This window comes from Zingiber officinale, chromosome 4A, assembly GCF_018446385.1.
Source record: "Zingiber officinale cultivar Zhangliang chromosome 4A, Zo_v1.1, whole genome shotgun sequence".
NCBI lineage: Eukaryota > Viridiplantae > Streptophyta > Magnoliopsida > Zingiberales > Zingiberaceae > Zingiber > Zingiber officinale.
Window position 1 is genome coordinate 89,633,416 of NC_055992.1, and position 13,273 is coordinate 89,646,688.

Sequence of the window (13,273 nt, forward strand, 5' to 3'; positions counted from 1 at the left end):
ATATTTTAGATATCTTATTGATAAGTATGTAGGCATTTGATATTAAATCTTAAGAAAATAATGTGATTCTTTTGAGATTTTTCGACAATTTAATGATCAGTAAATGACTGATCTTAATTTTTAATTGATTTCTTGAAATATTTTTTTACTTGTCGTTTTTACCATTTGTCGTTCTCCCCTCTTTGTCCACTATATATTTGTTTGAAATTAACCTCCAGCGCAGTTGATTTAGATAAAAATATTATTGTTATTAAAATCAAATTAAATTAAATTAATCAAATAAAATCAAATTATTTTTTTTTGAGATAACTTAATTGATTAAATTTTTAAAAATAACTGAATAAATTGAACTGATATCAGTTAATCTGGTAAAAATTAAATTGACCGAATTTTTCTAATTAGAATATACAAATTTGGTTTTGTTTAATAACATTCGATTTCGGTAAAAGGAAAATTAATGTATATAAATTCAATTTGGTTTAAAAATTTAATTTAATCGGTTTATTCAATTTAACCAAATAAAAAATTTAAAAATTAATCCAAACCAAATTAACAGAATTAATATTATTTTTATTTAAAAATATAAATTAATTAAATAAAATCTAAATTAAAATTTAAAATTTTAATTAATTTGATCGAAAATTAAATCAACTAATATTTAATCGTTTAAATTTATTTGATTTGTATAGAAAATTTGGACTATTTAAGTAATTAATTAAAAAATTTTCAATTGATTATATTTTTAATTTAATTTTAATCAGATTCTCAGCCCAGGCCTTTTTTTAGGCGGATGGACATTTAATAAGAATAAATCTCACTAGAATCAACTCCGTCAATTAAACAACATGCTAACGACGAGGGTGGAGATGGAACTGGGTACGGTGTTTGCCTGTCTGCTCGCATTATAAACCAGCAGCTCTCTCCTGGATCGAAGTGTGCACTTCCCCGCAGATCGGTCACCATCTTGTCTCTCCGTCAAACACGAATTGCATGATAAAGGATAAAAAAGCTTCGGCTTTCGCTTTGACCATTCTCTTCTTTCCATGCCCTTTATGCACACCCACCATACAAATTGAACTTTCTATTTATTTATTTGTTTTTTTTTTTGTTGTTGCAATTTTTTCTGTTTTTCCAGACCTCCTCTCCCTTTCCCATCCCCCACTTCGCCCTCTCTCTCTCTCTGTTTCATGGTGTGATGTGGACTGCAGTGTGAGAGCTGGAACCCTTGCTCGGTGCCTGTCTAGCGATCTCAAGGTCTGAACTTGTCGCAAGGTGAGGTTTTGCTCGCGCTTTGCTCCCATTCTTTGTCTTGTTTCTTGGGTTTCATCTTAGTTCTCCTAATGTCTGGTCTGGGAGGGCTGGATCTGCGTTCCTTGTGCTTCGGTGTTCACGATCCGGGCGTGCCGCATTCTTTTCCGGCGTGATTTGTGTTATTTTGGGGCTTGCGAATCGTCTGCCGTCGAAAGATAGTATTTTTATGTATTTTGGGCGGATTTTTCAGTGCTCTTTGTCTTTTTCCCCCATATCTTTAGTTTCTCTTCGATTGATGATATTTTTGGGGTTCCTTTAAAGAGAAAAGACACATTTTTGCTCAACGATCTGACGCCCCAGACCAGGTTGTATCTATCCTTTGCGTGGTAAAAGTTCCTTGATCTGCCGATCCTACGGAGGGACATTGTTTCTTAATACGTCTCGTACTACTTTCAGAATAATGTTACGATTTATAAGATCTTTATATAATTTTTGTTTCATGCTGATGCGTTGTTTGAGTTAAAATCTTTACATATTCGAGATGTATGAGATCCAAAGCAGTTTTAGTCCATTCCACCGGAATCACTGAATGCTTGCAAAATCTGCTTGTAAATTTTTGTTCAGGGAGTCTGGCTACATGGATCGGAACTCTATAAAAAGTTGTATCTGTATTAATGTTCTATTTTGATTCTTGATACTTCCTATAAAGGACGCATTTGGTTCATGTTGCTGCTATACTCTTAAATGCTCTATTCTCAACATTCAAGCCAACTTTCAAACATTCTTATTTTTGGTTGTGTGTAGTTTTCATTTTGAACACAAACTATCTCACAGAAAGCATGCCTTTTCAGTCTTACTTGTTTTTCATTTTGTTCCAGTACATTCATCTCGAACAGACTGATAGACTATTTCATAGTCCACCAGGGCTGCAAATTTTCGATTCAGTAGTAGGCAAGTCGTAGTGTTTCTTGGCTGTTTGCTTATGCATCCTTGTTGTTCAACTACAGATCCCAAATTGAGCAGATCTACTCATGATGGAGGAGGCATTTTATGATCATTACTGAAGAATAAGCTCTTTATTGCCACATTGCCTAGTTAGATAATAAGTATCACACAGATATTGATGGCTTCAAAGACTATATCACAGGCTAACGCCAAGTCCCAAACTGAAGTTCCTGGGAGTACCAAAGTAGAGCCAAATTCTTCTAAATCTTCCCAGATTCTGAAGCCAAGCAAATTGGATTGCAGTACTGTCAAAAAAGTGGTAGAGATAAATCAGAATGTGTCAAAATTTGCTGTCAATGGCCTAAAGAAAGATAATAAATCAGATCACCATCAGAAGGAATCTTTTGACAATTCAACAGATAAAGTTCCTACAGAGGTAACCATACCCTCAGAAACTTCTGTTAAGATCCCTTCAGAGAGTCAGAAGGAGTCATCAGAGCAAGTAGATTCTGCGGAAAATAGAGCCACTGCTGGGAATGGTAATGGAGATCAAGCAAAGAAATCCGAACAGAATGGGAATGAAAGTTTTGTATCTGCTAAATTTAGTGATGAAACCAGCAGTGCCACAGCTGATTTTGTTGAGAGTGGAAAGAGTAGCATGTGCAGACCTAGTACAAACAGTGACGTGAGTGATGAAAGCTCCTGCAGCAGTTTGGGTAGCAGCATAACTAAACCTCATAAATCAAATGATTCAAGAGCTGAAGCCATTCGAAAGATTCGCACAAAAGATGGGGTTTTAGGCTTGAGCCATTTTAGGCTGTTGAAGAAGTTAGGTTGTGGTGATATAGGTAGTGTGTATCTATCAGAATTAAGTGGGACAAAAAGCTACTTTGCAATGAAGGTTATGGATAAGGGATTGCTGGCTAGTCGGAAAAAGCTTCTTAGAGCTCAGACAGAGAGGGAGATATTACAGTGTCTGGACCATCCATTTCTTCCAACACTTTATACCCACTTTGAAACAGATAAATTCTCATGTTTGGTAATGGAATTCTGCCCTGGAGGAGATTTGCACACCCTTCGTCAAAGGCAACCTGGGAAACATTTCTCCGAACAAGCTGTGAAGTATAATTCTGCACTTCAGTCTTTCTTAGACTTACTGTTTGAGGAGCACATGCTAGATGCTTTCTTATCGTTGCAACTTCTATTATTCAGATATAGTTTGTTCAGCCTAAACACATCAATTACATTGTTTGTAAATGCTTACTAACATGTCATGCTACAAGCATGTTCAAATGCTCTCTGCTTTCCTTTACGTTTTCATGTTGATTCATCTATTCATTGTCTTTACTTGGTTTTATGGAGGAAATGACCAGTTCTTGTTTCAAAGTATCCAAATGCCCACAATCCAGTATACCAATTTTCTAATTAGCATAATTCTGTACAAACACTTATTTCCTTGTTTCTCTTCTCACCTGAAACTCTAGGATTTTTCATGGCAATCTAGTAGTTGTTGACCAAAGATGCATGTAGTTCTACTCTGTGAATTCTTTACTCGTTATTTTGGTGACTGTTCTAACATGTGCTTGCATATTACTTGTTCTGAATCCGGTGAGCTTATTACTTATTAGTCAACTAAGAGGTTCCTACTTCTGGTTATCCTCATTGCTTGAGATAGTAATGGACAATTATTCCTACTTCTCTTCTGAAAAAGTTAAATTTGATTGACCTCTGTTTGTATTTATGCTGAACCATTGCTAGGACTTTGCACTTTTGATCCCATGCATCCTGGTGATCCCCCATTCACTGATCACAATTAAATTCTTAAATGTAGGTTTTATGTTGCTGAGATCCTTCTGGCATTGGAATACCTGCACATGCTTGGAATTATATATCGCGACCTCAAGCCAGAAAATGTCCTTGTTCGCGAGGATGGCCACATTATGCTTTCTGACTTTGACCTCTCTCTCCGTTGTGCAGTAAACCCAACACTGATCAAGTCCTCCAACCCAGATCCTGAATCAGCTAGAAGGAACAACACGGCTTACTGTATCCAGCCTGCTTGTATCGAACCATCCTGTATTCAGCCCTCTTGTGTGGCACCTACAACTTGCTTTGGCCCACGGTTTTTCTCTAAATCCAAATCCAAAGAGAGGAAAGCAAAATCAGAGATAGGGAACCAGGTGAACCCGTTGCCCGAGCTCATAGCAGAGCCTACGGATGCCCGTTCCATGTCTTTTGTAGGTACCCATGAGTACTTGGCACCAGAGATCATAAAGGGTGAGGGCCATGGGAGTGCGGTTGATTGGTGGACGTTTGGCATCTTCATGTATGAACTATTGTTTGGGAAAACACCATTCAAGGGATCTGGTAACCGAGCAACATTGTTCAATGTTGTTGGGCAACCGCTGCGCTTCCCAGAGTCACCAACAGTCAGCTTCGCCGCTAGAGATTTGATAAGGGGTCTTCTTGTGAAGGAACCTCAACACCGACTTGGATACAAACGCGGGGCTTCAGAGATAAAGCTACACCCCTTCTTCGAGGGAGTCAACTGGGCACTGATACGCTGTGCAAGTCCTCCTGAGATCCCAAAATCCTTCGATACAGAACGACTCACAAAGCCTGCTGTATCAGCCAGAGAAAAAGCCACATCAACTGTGAACCAGAAAGGTTCAGACAACTATCTAGAATTTGATTTCTTTTAGTCATTCTCCTCTCGATCAACCTGTTGAAGTTGTAGAATTTGTGGAGTTGTATGAGGATTGCAGTTTTGTTTCACCCTCTAGAATCCCTGTGAATCTATATCGGTAAATCTCCTGATGGAAATGCAATATCAACTCCAAACATGTATTCCTCAAGGCTTACCACAGCATCCCTTGTTTGGCAATGTACTATCAACTCCAAATATGTGTTCCTCAAGGATTATCCAATATGTTATCTTTGTTCTTCATCAATGTTAGATCTTGTTCTTGTTTAACTTATCTACTGCAATTCTTTAGGGAACTCACGAGGTTGACTACACATTGTAGTCATCTAATTGGATTATCTATAGAAATTTAGTCAGATTCATATGGGCAACTTTACTGATGATATTCAGATAATATTGAATATTATAATTGCTCCTGAAATATCTTTCTTTTAGAATATGATTTGGCATTATTTTTGTCAAAAAATTGTATGTAAATGCTAAGAAATGGGTCCCTTCACTAAAAGTTAATCCGTTTGCATTTGCTTGTCTCATAGTGTTGTGATGAACTTTATATTTGTAAGATATGTTGCGTGGTTTTTTTTTCTTTTTCTTAATTTAAGTATCCAATTATTTAAACCGATTAATTCTAGAGGTAACTGATAGAAAAATAGGGTGAGTAATCTCAACACAAAATATATACATTTTATTCAATTATTAAGAAATTATAAATTGGATCGACAGAATTACGGAAACGTACCAGAATTCATAGTATGCAATCGATTTTGGGCAAGGTCTTCAATTTACAAATTTTTCAGAGAGTTTTGTCAATGAGGAAACAAAACAAAAGTCTCTTCTGCAAACTGGGATCATAACCCTTATTTATAGAAACATAAGTTTGCCTATTTTTAATTTGACCCCTCAACAAATTAAAAATTGCACATGGTATCCACATTAATTTATTCATAACAATTAAATTCTCAAGTCATATTCCTTAATCATAAATTTTATCACATTCAATTATGACTTCTTTAATTGATGACATTAGACATTTATAATTACAATTATACCTCCAAAATTCTAACAATCTCCCACTGGGTCATATGTGTAAACTTATAAATGTTAACCTTAATGAGCTCATAACTTTTGTCATCATAGCCGTAGGGTTCCCTTAACAATCTTGTCCATTAATTATATAGATATAGGATTAATGTAGTCTTCGTTGTATCTATCACAACTAAACCATCAATGGTCACGTACATCAATATAATTAAATGATATAGATCAATTATGAATGTGACATGAAAATTACATGCAAGGTGATCTATTCATGTCAATTTTCAACTAGTCCTTATAACCAAAGTAAGATCAAAACTTTAACTTAAGTTATACAAAGTGTAATGAAGTAAACACTAAACTTTATATCTGATCAGATAATCTCCAAATACATAAGTATCAACAACATAACCAAACATATATAGAAAATATACATAGTACAAACTCCCACTAGATCTAGATTTCACCAAACTGAATAACACCTATATGAGTGATATGCTCATAGAAGACATTGGGTGGTAAACCCTTTGTAAAGGATCTGCTATCATGAAGTTTGTGCCTATGTGTTCTATCGAAATCTGTCCACTTTGTACTCTATCTTTCACAAGGAACTTGATATCGATGTGCTTCGATTTTGTCGAGCTCCTATTGTTGTTAGAATAAAATACAGCTGATCGATTGTCACAAAGTAACTTCAGTGGTCTTTCAACCCTTCCCAAAATACACAGCCCAGTGATAATTTTTCAGCCATATTCCATGATTAGATGTCTCATAACATGCTATAAACTCCGCTGTCATGGTGAAGAAGTTGTCAATGCCTGTTTGGCATTTCTCCTAGAGATAGCAACGCCATCCAATAGGAAAACATAGCCTGAAGTGGATCTCATGCTATCTTGGCATCCCGTAAAATCAGAATAAGAATATCCCATGATCTCAAGAGTATCTGACCCTTTATATGTGAGCATGTAATCACTAGTTCTCTTTAAATATCTCATTACCCTCTTTGTTGCTTTCCAATGATCCATTCCTGGGTTGCTTAAATATCTGCCCAATACTCCAACAATGTACGCAATATCCGAACGCGTACAAACTTGAGCATACATAAGACTTCCTACAGCTGAAGCATAGGGAATCTTTTGCATTTCTTGAGTCTTGAGGCTTCCTTTAGGGCATTGTTTAAGACTATACTTGTCTCCTTTAGCGACTGGGGTATTACCTGGTTTGCAATCTTGCATGCCAAATCTTTTAAGCACCTTATCGATATAGTTCTTTTGTGATAATCCAAGAATACCTTGAGAACGATCTCGATGTATTTGGATTCCTAATACAAAAGATGCGTTACCAAGATCTTTCATTTCAAAATATCTAGATATAAATCTCTTGGTATCATTTAGCATACCTATATCATTTGTGGCAAGCAAAATGTCATCAACATACAGAACCAGGAAGATATGCTTACTTCCACTGAACTTATGATACACACAATCATCTACCACATTTACCTCAAAGCCAAATGAGATTATTATTTGATGAAATTTGTGGTACTATTGACGAGATGCTTGTTTTAACCCATAGATAAACTTCTTAAGTTTGCAAACCATACTCTTTGGATCTCCTGATACAAAGTATTCTGGTTGCACCATATAGATTGTTTCCTCAATGTCTCCATTGAGAAAAGCCGTCTTGGCATCCATCTGATGGAGTTCCATATCGAAGTGTGCGACAAGTGTCATGATTGTCCTTAAAGAGTTTTTCATTGAAACTGGAGAAAATGTCTCTTTAAAGTTAATCCCATATTTCTGAGTATAGCCTTTAGCTACAAGACGTATTTTATACCTTTCCACATTACCATTTGAATCTCGTTTGGTTTTAAAAATCCACTTACAACTAATGGGTTTCACACCTTCTGGTAATATGACAAGTTCCCAAACTTTATTGTCTTGCATTGACTTATACTCCTCATTCATTGCCTCAATCCACTTTTGAGAATTTGAATCTTGCATGGCTTGACGAAAGTTGATCGGATCATCCTCCACCATACCATCATTTTCCTCATGTTCTTGAAGTAGTACTATGTAATCATCCGAAATAGCATTCCTCCTTTCTCTAGTGGACCTTTGTAAAGGCACTTGTTCTACATACACATGGTTCTTGAGATTGTTGAGTTTGTTCTTCTGGGAGTTAATTATCAAATGTCTTGTTGTTCTGGTATTGCATCCTGATCACTGACAGGAAAAAATCCTGATCATTATTAGAAGCAATCATAGGAATATAAACCATTTCCTCTTGAAGAGTAGTGGGAATACATTCCTCCTCAAAGACAAGGTTAGTTACTTTATTATTCCCCCCAAACTCAATATCCTCAAAGAATGTTGCAGTTCCCATCTCAAAGATAGTCTTTACTTTGGGATCATAAAACTTATAGCCCTGTGATCACTCAGAATATCCAATAAAGTAGCTACTTACAGTTCTGGAGTCCAGTTTCTTTTCATGTGGCCTATACGGTCTAGCCTCAGTTGGATATCCCCAAATGTGAAAATGTTTGAGACTTGACTTTCGCCTTGTCTAAAGCTCAAAAGGTGTTTTAGTTGCCGCTTTAGTGGGTACTTGATTTAGAATGTAAGTCGTTGTCTTTAATGCTTCTCCCCAGAGTGACATTGGTAAGGTTGAATGACTAATCATACTCCTTACCATATCCTTAAGAGTTCGATTACGTTGTTCAGCTACACCATTCATGCTTGGTGAGCTTGGCATGGTGTACTGTGGAACAATTCCACACTCCTCTAGGTATTGAGCAAAAGGTCCTGGATGCTGTTAACCTGAACCATCATATCTACCGTAGTATTCACCACTACGATTAGATCTAACTTTCTTAATTCTTTTGTCAAGTTGGTTTTCAACTTCAACCTTAAATGATTTGAAAACGTCCAATGTTTGAGCATTCTCATAAATAAGAAATAGATATGCATATCGAGAATAATAATCAATGAATGATACAAAATATTGTTGACCATTCCAAGAAGGTGTTGGAAATGATCCACAAACATCTGTATGTATCAATTCTAATACTTCTGTAGCTCTATATGCATCATCTTTCTTTCTTTTGGTTTGTTTACCCTTAATGTAGTCAGCACAAACATTTAGGTCTATAAAATCAATGGAGTGTAAAATTCCATCCGATATAAGTCGTTCAACTCTATTTCTAAATATGTGTCCTAAACGTTTGTGCCATAAGGTACATGAGTTTTTATTATTAAATTTACGCTTAGTACCACGTGATTCCACATTCAGGGTTTCAATATAAGAAGCATTTATATCAAGAAATATAGATTATCATAAATTATAAGTGAACCAGTTCCAACAACAATAGAATTAATAGATAAACTGAATTGACTATTTCCAAACAAACAACAGTAACCTAATTTGTCCAAAACAGAAATAGAAACCAAATTCCATCTAAATGAAGATACAATAAAAGTATCTATTAAGTCTAAATAATAACCAATGTTTAACAACAATCTAAAATGCCCTATTGCTTCCACCTCAACCGACTTGCCATCACCCACATAAATGCCTCTTTCAACATCAGTTAGCTTTTGATAGCTCAGGCAACCCTGCATTGAAACACTGATTTTAGTAGTAGCACCAAAGTCTAACAACCAAGTGTTTCGAGGTATTGAAGCTAAATTTACTTCAGAACAAACCAAATTAAAAAATGTACCTTTTTTCGCATGCCAAGCATGGTACTTAGTGTTGGTGCAATCGACCTCCAAGATTTTAATGTCAGACAAATATGTTTAAGTACGTTTAAATATGAAGCTTGATCAAGGGAAGTCCTAGTTGTAGGCTAGGAAAGGGGAGAAATCTCGGTAGATCGTGGAAGCCAGGTGGATAGGTCTGGAGGACCTGATCCCTGGGTAGACGAATACTGAGTCCTAGTTGTAGGCTAGGTAAGGGAAATCTCGGTATATTGTGGAAGCCAAGTGGATAGGTCTGGAGAACTTAATTCCTAGGTAGCTGAATACTGAGTCTTGGTGAGTGAAGCCAAGTGGAGAAAATCCTAGGAGGTGGTAACCTTAGGTTCTGGTAAGTGAAGCTAGGTGAAGTAAATCCTAGGGGATGGTAACCTTAGGTAATTAGAAGTCTTGGAGGAGAAAACTCCAAGCAAGGATGATCGGATGGTTTCCGGTCGACCGCGCGCGGTCGACTGGACCAGCGGATCTCGGTAAATCTATGTTTAGGTTTAATAGAACACTACTAATTATCAAAAGGCTCTTCTCTGCATAAGCTGCTCGTACTGCAAGATTCACTACAACTCTTCAAGCTACTTCGAAAGTACCGACCGAGCGTCCATTTCTACATCTTGTCGGTATAATTTTTATAGCTTGCATTGTAATTAATTTAAGCAAGATAGTAGGGTGTTACTATCTTGCTCATTTGTACGATCTACTTCTTTCTGAGGATCTCGGAAAGAAGGGTTATAATGGATTGCCCATCGGTGCGATCAAGGATCGCGGGCCTTCGAGTAGGAGTCGAGCTAGGCTTTGAACGAAGTAAAAGAACTTGTCTCTTTTCTTATTTTCCGCTGCACGATTTTGATTTACAAAGTAAAAGAAAAGTTTTAAAAGAAGTGATATTCACCCCCCCCCCCCTTTATCGCTCGCATCCGATCTATCACTTAGGACATTCTTTCTTGACATGATCAGGCTTGTTACAGAAGAAACAACCTTTCTTATCTGTATCCTGCTTTTGTTTCTTCACATAAGGACCTTTAGTCGCCTCATGCTTTCTTTTGTTGCCCTTATATTTAGGGGTGCTTGCCAAATAGGCACTTTCAGCCTTGTTTTGCTTCAACCTCTCTTCCTCTTGAACATAGTGTGAAATGAGCTCATTAGGAGTCCATTTCTCCCTTTGACAGTTATAATTGATTTGGAACTGACTAAACTGGTTTGGAAGAGAAATAAGTACTAAATGCACAAGCGTATCATCCGACAATTCAAGATTAAGTGCCTTCAACTTTGATGCAAGGTGAGACATTTCTATGATATATTCCCTAACATTACCCTTGCCTTTATACTTTATGGAAATCAAGCTATTTAGAATTGTGCTGGTTTCCACCTTATTGCTTTTGACAAAGTGTTTTTCAATCTCATCGAGATATTCCTTAGCTTGGGTGATACTATTAGACACCGCACCCCTAAAAGCCTCAGGTATACCGCGCTTGATGATCATAAGACTCATGCGGTTAGAGGGATCTCACTTCTCATATTTAACCCTCTGTTCAGAGGAACTAGTATCTGTAGGAGTAGTGGGTTGCTCTATCCGAAGTGTAAAGTCTAGATCCATGCAACCAAGAACAATTAGAATGTTCTCATTCTAATCCTTAAAATTTGTAGCATTAAGGATCGACACTGAACTTAAGTTAGTAGAAATAGTAGCAACATTTGCTGAAAAGAGAACACAAGAATTATAACATAAATTAGATGCTCATTTTGAATCAATTAAAATAAATGGTAAATCTCATCTAAAGATACCTAGTGCAACAATAATATCAAGTCTTTGGACAGTAATATTATTTGCAAGTGGTACTTTTGTTGTAATAATCAAACACTAACAATAATGCATGATAAATAATAAATCTATCTTTGGATCGATTTATTATATGCATGAAACAAAGAAAACCTTATAATTGTTACGTGTTTATTATCACAAGTAAATGTATAATTTGTTAAGTGTAAATCTTCCTTTGGACAGATTAATACTCCCATAAATATATACATTTCTAGCTTATTTAATACCTCAATAATATCTTAATATTTTAAATAAAATTAAATTCAAATAATAGAGGTCACTTTGGTGACATATAATTTGAATTTAATTTAATTTAAAATAATAGATATTAATAGAACCCATACAATCCAATTTAAATTTAATTTTATAAAATAATTTAAGTAAATTATTTTATCCAAAAAATTAAATTTAATGGAGTATCATTAAAGGGATAAAATAAAGATAATTTAATAAAATATCCACTAACTCTTACGTTTAAAATAAATAATTTATTTACTTAATTAAATTATTTTATAGTATCGATTCAAAAAAAAAAATAATAGATGGTTACAATAGAACGTGACACTAAAAAAAAAAAAAAAAAAAAAAAAACCTATGAAAACTGAACGTGGCCATGTACGAAACCACCCACATTACTTTTTGAACTGGTGCAACTGTTCATCGCTCTCAAAAAGACGCACATTTCTGAAACCTCGATTCGTTGTCGCTGCTGTCCCTTCTGGCCGAACAATCACCACTGCGTCGACCACAACAGCCAATCGACGGCATACCAGAGTAGTCGCCGGCCCTTTCCAGTATCGGAACGCTGGTTCGCTGACGTCTGCTTGCGCAGAAATAGCGAGCGACCACCACAGCCAACTTGCCGGCCACATGCACATCTCCGGCCAACTGTAACACTTTATCCTACCCCGGAAAATAACCTCCAGCATGAAGCTGGTCGTCGGTGGCCTACTGTTGGCCATCGGCGCTTGCAATGAGCAAAAAATGTGAGAAACGACATTCTACGCGTTGCCAGCCATCCTTGACGTTGTCGCTGACCTAGGAAACCAGTTGCAAGCAACCTCCTGTGACGCTATCCCTTCTTTGGAGGAAATTGCAATGCTGTCACAAATTTTTCCAACTGGTTGCGACACAGAACAATGCCAAAAATCGCGATGATAAAATAAAATCGCAACATGATATATCATGAACCAAAACCGAGATTGCACAAAACAAGACTTTGTACCAAAAATAAAAATTTTCCTTAAGAATTTGGAATAGAAGACTCTTGATCCGGCAGTAAGGACAGGGGCCCCCTTTAAGGGGAGTCAATGACATGTAGAGGTCAAAAGTCAAAAGGGTCAGCAGGAGGTCCGGCCGACCGGAAAAGGGGTGGGTCGACTGGCCGATCGGGTCCGGGTGGAATCAAAGATAACTCGACGAGGAGTCGGGTTTCCGACATTCATGGTGAACAGAGTCGCCGGGCCGAGCGGGTAGCCCGCCCGGCCGAGGTATAAAGTAGCAATGATTGTGAAGGAACAGTCTCAGCAGAGCACGTGACCGGGAATCTTCCCGGTCGGACCAATGCCTACGCCTGGTCGGAAGCGATTCCTGCCAAGCGGCCAGATGCCCGGCGCGGGGAGAGGAGAGACAAAAGGACAAGGGGATATTGGGGAACATCTTCTGACAACAGGCATGTTCAACGACCAAGCCATACGCAGAATCTTACGACAGAAGGTTTGGCCGTCCCATCAGAGAGGTGCTCAGACTGTAGTAGTATGGTGTCAG

The 13,273-nt window shown here is 37.1% G+C and overlaps 2 protein-coding genes across 2 annotated transcripts; one reads left to right on the top strand and one right to left on the bottom strand.

The window, feature by feature from the left end:
• Positions 1-841: 841 nt before the first annotated feature.
• Positions 842-5,170, top strand: LOC121970125 (serine/threonine-protein kinase D6PK-like). Its single transcript, XM_042520600.1, has 3 exons — positions 842-1,272; positions 2,259-3,318; positions 4,028-5,170. The coding sequence occupies exons 2-3, from the start codon at positions 2,375-2,377 to the stop codon at positions 4,896-4,898; spliced, it is 1,815 nt and encodes a 604-aa protein (XP_042376534.1). The 5' UTR covers positions 842-1,272; positions 2,259-2,374; the 3' UTR covers positions 4,899-5,170.
• A 5,439-nt stretch (positions 5,171-10,609) lies between these two features.
• On the bottom strand, positions 10,610-11,176 carry LOC121972488. Its single transcript, XM_042524151.1, has one exon. It carries the CDS (start codon positions 11,174-11,176, stop codon positions 10,610-10,612), a length of 567 nt encoding a protein of 188 aa, XP_042380085.1.
• Between the last annotated feature and the right edge of the window lie 2,097 nt (positions 11,177-13,273).

Coding starts and splice junctions, on each gene's coding strand:
- LOC121970125 (XM_042520600.1), top strand. CDS start 2,375: ATGGCTTCAAAGACTATATCACAGGCTAACGCCAAGTCCCAAACTGAA. Junction 3,319..4,027: donor TTCTCCGAACAAGCTGTGAA/GTATAATTCTGC, acceptor TCTTAAATGTAG/GTTTTATGTTGCTGAGATCC.
- LOC121972488 (XM_042524151.1), bottom strand. CDS start 11,176: ATGAGTCTTATGATCATCAAGCGCGGTATACCTGAGGCTTTTAGGGGT.